Consider the following 10,000-nt stretch of genomic DNA (forward strand, 5'->3'; position numbering starts at 1 on the left):
AATTTAACTCGTCTCTGATGATGAGGGCGGGGCAACCTGTCACTCACATGAAATCAACTAACAGCAAACCACAACCATCCAATCAATTCCCGACGGTCAAAATCAAGCCCCGCCCACATTCGTTCTTGTTCCTGAAGCGGTTCGCTCGATATACGGCACAATAGAGGAGAAAAGACCAGCACAACTTCAATCAAAATGTCTAACCCCATTAGAGACGCTGCGTGTGTGTTTTCCTCCCGCAGCATCTCACCACGTTTGTGATGGACCGTAAAGAGGCCGTTCTGACCATCGAGGACGGCGTGCGGAAGCTGCGTCTGCTGGACGCTAAAGGGAAGGTGTGGACGCAGGACATGATCCTGCAGGTGGACGCCAAATCCATCAGTCTCATCGACAACGACAGCAAGGTACAGGAACACCCGTCCAGGGGTGTGTTTCCCGCACACGCCGTAACTCGTGCTTCACTGCTGTAGTACGATGCATCGCTAGAGAAATCAACTAGCTCGTCTCGACTGTTTCCCGAAACCAAATTGTCGCAAAGTGGTCGTTCAACCACGTTGGTTAATGATGTCACTCAGGTGTTTGAGTAATAACTACTGTTAATGAATCTGTTTGAGATGGAATTAACGCTAGATGTTTTGATATAAATTACAGATATGGCATCTGAGGACTATTTCTAATTTTTCTCAGTTATTTTGCTTTATTACCAGATTCAATCATAGGCTCGTTCTTACGCACTAGAGCTCGTTCACACATGCGCACTCTTCAGTAGCGGTGCTTTAAATCTCTTGACAAACCAAAAGGTGTAAATGACATTAGTATGTTTTCTAAATAAAAGACACAGATTGGGTTGTACTGAATGTTATTATCTTATTTTACTCAAGATAAGGATTTATTGAGTCCACATGTCATGCAAACTAGAAACTCTGCTTCTAACCACAGGTCGAGATCTGTCGCTGCGATGCTGTTTGCGAATGTTTGTTGGAACGATGGTTTCGGGAAACACAGACTTGTTGAACTGCTGATAACAACAGAACTTGCGACCATAGTTGGCTAACGATGCTTTTGGGAAACACACCCCAGAGCTCTGAGTGCCACACGCATGTGGACTGATCACGCATATGTGTGTGTGTGTTACAGAACGAGCTGGAGAACTTCCCCCTGGGCTCGGTCCAGCACTGCCAGGCCGTGATCAACGCCTGCGGGTACGACTCTATCCTGGCACTGGTGTGTAAGGAATCCGGTCAGGGAAAAGCAGACCTGCACCTGTTCCAGTGCGACGACATCAAGGTCAGCGTTCGTTCGTGAGTGCAGCTGTCAATCATTCCTGTCGACTCTTCATCACTAGCGTGTGTGTGCTTTGACTCCCTCAGGCCAACTTAATCCACATGGACATCGAAAGCGCCGTCAGCGATCACAAGAGCGGCAAAGTGAAGAAGAGGCCGGAGGCGCTGAAGTAAGATGATGAAGATGTTGATGATGATTATGATGGCTGTTGCCACAGTAACGCAGCATCCGTATCTCTGTGTGTGTCAGAATGATCCTGAAGAGTGACGGTACCATCCCCCCGCCCCCGGGAGGCCCCGCCCCCCTGCCTCCAGGAGCTGTCAATCAAGGAGACGGCAAGAGCCGAGTGGCCAGTTGGACTGCCTGGACCAGTGAGCAGCAGGACTGTGAGTGGATCAGGAAACACGAAGTGTGTCTGTCGTTCCCATTCCAGAGCGTGTCTCACTCTGTGTGTGTGTGTGTGTGTCGTCAGGTGATCCGCAGAGACTTTACACAGAGCTGGATGGGTCTGCTGAGATGAGTGCAGCGCAGGTGGACAGAGATGTGGTGAGTGACTTCACTGGTCATACATCTGTCTGTGTGTGTGTGTGTGTGTGTGTGTGTGTGTGGTGCAGATGGTTAAACACTGATGTGTGTTACAGCAAATCCTCAACCACGTTCTGGACGACATCGAACACTTCGTCACCAAACTGCAGAAAGCTGCCGAGGCCTTTAGTGAGCTCTCCAAACGCAAGAAAACCAAGAAGAGCAAGAAGAAAGGACCTGGAGGTGAGCGTTTCATCATCACATGATGCGTACAGATCCTCCTCTTCGTCACGAGGGTTTAATGAGTGTGTCACGAGTGTGTCACGAGTGTGTAATGAGACTGTAACAAGTGTGTCACGAGTGTGTTACGAGTGTGTAACGAGTGTGTAAGAAAACTGTAACAAGACTGTCACGAGTGTGTAACGAGACTGTAACGAGTGTGTAACGAGACTGTAACGAGTGTGTCACGAGACTGTAACGTCTCGTGTGTCACGAGACTGTAACGAGTGTGTCACGAGTGTGTCACGAGTGTGTCACGAGTGTGTAACGAGTGTGTAAGAAAACTGTAATGAGACTGTAACGAGACTGTCACGAGTGTGTAACGAGACTGTCACGAGTGTGTAACGAGACTGTCACGAGTGTGTAACGAGACTGTAACGAGTGTGTCACGAGACTGTAACGAGTGTGTCACAAGCGTGTAACGAGTGTGTAATGAGACTGTAACGAGTGTGTCACGAGTGTGTTACGAGTGTGTCACGAGTGTGTAACGAGTGTGTAAGAAAACTGTCACGAGACTGTCACGAGTGTGTAACGAGACTGTAACGAGTGTGCCACGAGACTGTAACGAGTGTGCCACGAGACTGTAACGAGTGTGTCACGAGACTAACGAGTGTGTCACAAGCGTGTAACGAGACTGTCACGAGTGTGTAATGAGACAGTCACGGGTGAGTAACGAGTTAATCGCGAGGGTGTCAAGAGGGTGTAACGAGTGTGTCACAAGTGTGTCACAAGTGTGTCATAAGTTTGTCACGAGTATATAACGGGTGAGTAACGAGTGTGTCACAAGTGTGTAACAAGTTTGTCATGAGTTTGTCACGAGTATATAACGAGTGTGTCACGAGTGTGTAACGAGTGTATAACGAGTGTGTTTGCTGTGTGTCTTTGATCAGAAGGAGTTTTGACGCTGAGAGCTAAACCTCCGTCTCAGGACGAGTTTGTCGACTGTTTCCAGAAGTTCAAACATGCCTTCAACCTGCTGGTGAGTGACGTTAACCAGGTGTAAATCAGGGATAAAATTAATATACTTACTAATGTTGAGCTGGAGAATCTCATTAATATTCTGTGTGATTGTTTGTCGTTGCAGGGGAAGTTGAAGAACCACATTCAGAACCCCACCGCTGTGGATCTGGTTCACTTCCTGTTCAATCCGCTCAGACTGGTACGTGTTCTGATGGTGTGTGTGTGTGTGTGTGTGTGTGTGTGTGTGTGTTTGTGTGTACAGTAGTGTTGTCAAAAGTACTGACTTCGGTACCAAGTTGATACAGAAATAAAGAAAATGTGAATCTTTGAGCGCTGTTGAGCAGAATCGTAAACACCTCTGATTGGCCGTTGTGTTCACGAGCTCATTAAATATGTCTGTGATTGGATACAATGATCTGCGCTTCAAAAACATGTGGTAAATATACATTAATGAGGCTCTTCAGCGAGTGCTTGCACAGATACACACAGGAGCGTTTGAAAGCAGGCGTATCAACAGATCGGTCCTGCTTTCAAAACACTTTCAAACGCTCCTGTGCGCTGATCATTGTAGCCAATCACAGACATATCCGATGAGCTCGTGAACACAACAGCCAATCAGAGGTGTTGATGATTCCGCTCAACAGCACTCAAAGATTACACCAGACACCAGACACAATCAATCAAAACTAACTTTATCTGGACAATAACTTTATTCTAGACCTGCTGTAAAGCCTAAACTATCTCTGTTACTGTAATCTCCTATTATCACTGTAAAGCTGCTGTGAAACAGTCTATATTGTTAAAGCGCTGTATAAATGAAGGTGACGTGACTTGACTCAGGTGATCCAGACATCTGGAGGGGTCGATCTGGCCAAAAGCGTCATCGTTCCCCTCCTCACCAGAGAAGCCATCGAGTTCCTGCACGCGTCGGGTTCTGTGGACGAGAGACACCTGTGGGTCACGCTGGGAGACGGCTGGACCAAGTGCAGGTACTGATGCTCTTACTCTCACACGGGCCTGAAGAACGTTATTTTGTTCAGTCTGCTAGGTTAAATCGTACTCGCTTTTTCATTAGACAACCAATCGTTTCTTCATTGAGGCTTTTTGAGAATTACTCTTGCTTAGAGTCTTGCTTCCCCTGCAACAACCGATCATAGTTTCACTAATACTTTTTGAGAATCGCTTATTCTCGCTTAGACCAATATTTAAATCTCTTAAAAGAACAAAATCGGTTACAAAAAACGTACTATCTTTAAATCAACATTTAACATGTTCTTAATAGAACAAAATGACCGATATTTAATAGAATAAAACGACCGATATTTAAATCTCTTAATAGAACAAACCAACTGATATATAATAGAATAAAACGACCGATATTTGATAGAATAAAACTGACCGATATTTAAATCTCTTAAAAGAACAAACCGACCGATATTTAATAGAATAAAGCGACCGATATTTAATAGAATAAAACTGACCGATATTTAAATCTCTTAATAGAACAAAATGACCGATATTTAATAGAATAAAACGACCGTTATTTAATAGAATAAAACTGACCGATATTTGATAGAATAAAACTGACCGATATTTGATAGAATAAAACTGACCGATATTTAATATAATTAAACTGACCGATATTTAAATCTCTTAAAAGAACAAAACGACCGATATTTAATAGAATAAAACGACCGATATTTAATAGAATAAAACTGACCGATATTTAATAGAATAAAACTGACCGATATTTGATAGAATAAAACTGACCGATATTTAATATAATAAAACTGACCGATATTTAATATAATTAAACTGACCGATATTTAAATCTCTTAAAAGAACAAAACGACCGATATTTAATAGAATAAAGCGACCGATATTTAATAGAATAAAACTGACCGATATTTAATAGAATAAAACTGACCGATATTTAATAGAATTAAACTGACCGATATTTAAATCTCTTAAAAGAACAAAACGACCGATATTTAATAGAATAAAACGACCGATATTTGATAGAATAAAACTGCCCGATATTTGATAGAATAAAACTGACCGATATTTAATATAATTAAACTGACCGATATTTAAATTTCTTAAAAGAACAAAACGACCGATATTTAATAGAATAAAGCGACCGATATTTAATAGAATAAAACTGACCGATATTTAATAGAATATAACTGGCCGATATTTGATAGAATAAAACTGACCGATATTTAAATCTCTTAAAAGAACAAAAAAACTGATATTTATTAGAATAAAACGACCGATATTTGATAGAATAAAACTGACCGATATTTGATAGAATAAAACTGACCGATATTTGATAGAATAAAACTGACCGATATTTGATAGAATTAAACTGACCGATATTTAATAGAATAAAACTGACCGATATTTGATAGAATAAAACTGACCGATATTAAAATCTCTTAAAAGAACAAAATCAGTAAATACAAAACTCACTATCTTTAAATCAACATTTAACATGTTCTTAATACAACAAAACCGACCAATATTTAATAGAATAAAATTGACCGGTATTTATTTTTCTCAATAGAATAAAACAATCGATATTTAAATCTCTTAATAGAACAAAACGACGGATATTTAAATTGGTTGATTGAACAAACCGACTGATTCACTGCAGCACTGATATATGTGATAGACAACACAATAAATTCAATATATCTAGATCTAAACCCGGAGGATTAATCATATCATTGTTATATATCACATCATCCGACTCTAAACCTTGACCGTATGACTTTCTGTAACGCTGCTCTGAAACGACTGTGAAAGCACCAGATAAACGTGACTCTTGTCTTGTGTTGAGGTTGGAGTGGCCGAAGGATCACCCGTTCCCTCGGCACACGTTGTGTTTCCGTGATGGCTGGGAGCCGCCGGTGCTAGTGTCGCGCGAGCAGGACGTAGCTCAGCTAGCAGAGACGCTCAGCGCCGCTCAAACCGACATCCACAGACCGGGAGACGGATCGCCGAGAGATGTGAGATGCTCTTCCTCCTCTAAAGCCGCGTTTCCACCCAAATTACCCGGAACAATTTCTCCCAGGAACTGCGGTGGAAACGCGGTTTAAACCTCACAGTGGGACGTAGTCTTGATGTGTTGAAGTGAAAGTGTGTTTTGTCCCGCCAGCATCCGATGCTCCAGGACTTCTCCAGCACAGACGGGTACAGTAACTCTCCTCTCAAGCGTTTGCAGGAGCTGGAGCCAGACATGGCCGTGGCTTTTAAACAGGCGCTCAGCCGACACGTAGATAGGTAACACACATCTGAGTAGGAGAACCGAACCGCACGCCCTGGAGAACCGGCTCACCGCGAGCGCTTCTGCTCTGGGTTTCTGGGCTTCTCTAAAACTCTCAGTCTGATGACCCGAGGAAAGACTCTCTTCTCTTCTCTGAGACGCTCCTCCACGGCGGCCGCGGTCTAAAACACTCATCAGTAGATTCAGCATTTACAGTGTTTAGGATGTGTTCTTCCTTAGTGCTTCTATTTCTGAAAATATATAAATATTCTTAAATCAAGATACATGTACAGGAGAGGCAAAACTACTGATATTAAGATATTAAGTCTTGTTTTCTGAAGAATGTATTGAGTTTGTTCATAGTCGGCATGAAAGGGAAGTTGTGCTGGTCTCTTCTCCTCTATTGTGTCGTATATCCGAGAGAAACGCTTCAGGAACAAGAACACATGTGGGCGGAGCTTGATTGTGTCCGTGTGGAATTGATTGGATGGTTGTGGTTTGCTATTGGCTGATCTCATGTGAGTGACAGGTTATAGCCCCGCCCACATCATCAGAGAAGAGAAGAGATGCTGCAAGAGGAACTGATTCTGATCAAAGATTATTTTTGGCAAAAAAAAAATTCTTGTTTAAGCAAAAAAACTCACAAAATGTTCATACATTTTTCAGAAAACAAGACTTCATATCTTTAAATCAACATTTAAATCTCTTAATGAAATCAAACAACCGATATTTATTTAAATCTCTTAATTCAAAGGGAGAACAACATTCCTCTTCTGACCCCATTGGCAGATATTTAATCTTGTTTTAAACAAAAACTTCCTTTATTTTGATTAAAAATCTTTTACAAAACATGACTTAAAGGTCCCGTTCTATGTGATCCCATGTTTCAAACTTTAGTTAGTGTGTAATGTTGTTGTTAGAGTATAAATAATATCTGTAAAATTATAAAGCTCAAAGTTCAATGCCAAGCGAGATATTTTATTTAACAGAAGTTGACTACAAAAAACGGCTGGATTGGACTACACCCCTCTACTTCCTTCTTTAATGACGTCACTAGAACCGTAACCTCCGCCCACAGGAACACAGGCGTATTGATGGCGAAATGTCAACAGACGTGGTTGATGTTTATCTATAATCGGATACCGCAAAAGTTTAATTCGAAGTTGTTAGCTTGCTCTGTCCTTTTCACCACGGACTGTTTTTCTAACCTGGGATAATATCAAGCAGACTTCTCTCAGCGTTTCATACTGACGAAGGGGGCAATTTCAACTATATTCCAGCAAGCGGTAAGTGATTTAATATGGAAGTAGCGATCACTCTTCACATCGTTCGTTTCTCTTAGTAGGATGAAAATAATCTTACTTAAACTGTGATTAATATACAGAAAGCGATCAAAGAACAATCCCTTTCCAATCGCCCAAGCTGTCAATCACACAGCGCGAGTTTATCTGGACTCTTGCCAAAACTCGTTATGAAATCAATGACGCTGTTACACTGCACAACGAAGCTCTTACTGTATTTATATACCTCATGTTTGCATTGGTGAAATCATTAGTGATAGTGCAGAAACTGCGTTGCAATGATAAGATCTTTCACGCGATCAACAGGCTGTCATCTATGGAAGCAGATTAGTCTCAAATATAATTCACGCAAAAAACATGATTCACAAATGCGTAGACAATTTCACATGCATGAAACCTAATTCACGTGCACACAAAAAAAATCCACGTGCGTGAAAAAAATATATATTCACAAAAAGCAATTCACATGCGCAAAATAAAATTATATACTCATAAAATACATTTCACAAATGCAAAACACAATTTGTAGATATACAACTGTGCACAAAAACCTTTGAATGTTTAAAATGTACGAGTGTATTCTTGCATTTGAATGTGCAAATCGTCATTCACGTACGAATCGCCTTAGATATGTGTGTGTGTGTTTTTGAGACTTTCCTGGCAGCATAACACTCGTAACACAGAGCAGTCGTACTCTTTAGCCAATCAGATTTAAGCTTATCAATCGACCAATCAGTATCACGTGAGGGCGGGCCTACCTACATGTTACGTCATCAGCTTTCGACCAGTTCATGACTGAGCAGAGGTAAGTGCAGTTAATCGTTCATTTCTGTGTTAACTGAAGTTAATAAAGTTTGAGATCAGTTGAAGGCAGCAATAGTTTATGAACTATTAACTGATGTAAGCAAGTGTTGTTGTAATCAGATGTCCCATATCGTGTCAAAAATGAAGAAGAATGATGCTTGTTTTGTTGTATGAAGGTACAGACAGCTCTCACAGTACAGCTACAATCACGCTAATGATTGCAAAACAATCATCTATGGTCAATACCCATCGAGATTGTTCTTTAAATAGTGAATAGACCTATTTTAATGAGCACCCAGTGTTTTTGCCATTTGTGTATGATGTTAAATTATTATTAACACTTGTTTCCCTGCATTTTATCAGGATTACTCACCTTTGGTGTGACATCTGGATAGCAGTCACGAACATCTTAATTCATGTTGTTTCTTAATTCTCTTTTATACTTTATTTTTTATTTTTATTTATGTCTTAATTGGTAACAGTTTATTAAAACGTTTCATTAGTTAACATGAACTAATAATGAACTGCACGTGAACAGCCTTTATTATTTTTTATTAAAGTTAACATTTACTAATACTTCATTAAAATCTTGTTAACATTAGTAAATGCACTGTAAACTAACAATGAACAGCTGTATTTTTAACTAACGTTAATAAAGATTAACAAACACAGCAACAAATGTATTGCTCATGGTTATTTAATACATGAACTAATGTTAACTAAGTTATTGTACCTTATTGTAGAGTGTTAGCAATATATTCAACATGCATTTCCTTATGTTTTGTGCTGTATTGTCATCGCAAGGTTTTTAAATAAGGTTTTTTATTGTCATCTTAAGGTCTCAGGACAATATTGTGAAGCATTCATTTTACTTTGCCTATAGTAAAATAGACAAATCTGATTTTATGCTGATGAGACAAAGGTACTTATCATAGAGAGGCAATTAAGATTATGCGACTAAGATTACTCAGTAAACTCTATTCAAATACCATCACTTAATTCCCCACGTCCTCTGTCTGCAACTCTTGTACTATAGGGTTTTAGTACTTTAAATATCAGGACAAAATCTTATATGTCCTAACAGAGAGGTCTACTGATGACCGGACTGAACACAATTCATTTTTTAACTTTTCACTTGATGTATTGCACTTATATTTATATACTCTAAAAGCAAAGTACACTCTGACTGGATCTCACAACTCCTGAAGAGACATATTTCTCTGTACTGAATATTGTGCTTCACAGTTTAGACTGTCAGTTCATGATCTTCATATGTAACAGGAACATTAATCATGATCAAGTCATTTTATATATTTTATTCCCAAAGGATTCAGAAACTTTCAAATTAATAAAACGTGCACATCAAATTGAACTATGTCTGAATCTTTTAATTCTTACAAGAACATTTAATAATGCATGCATAGCAAGGCTTTATTCCTAAAGTGTGTACATATAGTCCGCAGGAGACAAATTAATACAGTAACAATGCATCACTTTCAACCACTTGTTGAAACAACTGTCAAAATGGATGGCTTGCAACATGACTGTTTTCAAAGAATTACAGTAGAAATAGTAAGAT

General features: G+C 39.9%; 1 protein-coding gene across 3 annotated transcripts in view; it reads left to right on the forward strand.

The window, feature by feature from the left end:
* The window catches only part of eps8a (EGFR pathway substrate 8a, signaling adaptor), a 41,740-nt gene that overhangs the window by 22,745 nt on the left and 8,995 nt on the right, over positions 1 to 10,000 (forward strand). For 2 of the 3 annotated variants that reach the window (XM_082166953.1, XM_082166954.1), the window contains exons 5-15: positions 243 to 404; positions 1,138 to 1,287; positions 1,371 to 1,453; positions 1,534 to 1,670; positions 1,757 to 1,830; positions 1,926 to 2,052; positions 2,979 to 3,067; positions 3,173 to 3,247; positions 3,889 to 4,037; positions 5,891 to 6,059; positions 6,209 to 6,333. In XM_082166953.1, coding sequence (XP_082023079.1) covers positions 243 to 404; positions 1,138 to 1,287; positions 1,371 to 1,453; positions 1,534 to 1,670; positions 1,757 to 1,830; positions 1,926 to 2,052; positions 2,979 to 3,067; positions 3,173 to 3,247; positions 3,889 to 4,037; positions 5,891 to 6,059; positions 6,209 to 6,333 — 1,340 coding nt within the window. The remainder of the gene's footprint in view (positions 1 to 242; positions 405 to 1,137; positions 1,288 to 1,370; positions 1,454 to 1,533; positions 1,671 to 1,756; positions 1,831 to 1,925; positions 2,053 to 2,978; positions 3,068 to 3,172; positions 3,248 to 3,888; positions 4,038 to 5,890; positions 6,060 to 6,208; positions 6,334 to 10,000) is intronic. The other variant, XM_082166955.1, reaches the window with a different exon arrangement.

Source organism: Leuciscus leuciscus (assembly GCF_965113295.1).
Source record: "Leuciscus leuciscus genome assembly, chromosome: 4".
NCBI classification, from domain to species: domain Eukaryota; kingdom Metazoa; phylum Chordata; class Actinopteri; order Cypriniformes; family Leuciscidae; genus Leuciscus; species Leuciscus leuciscus.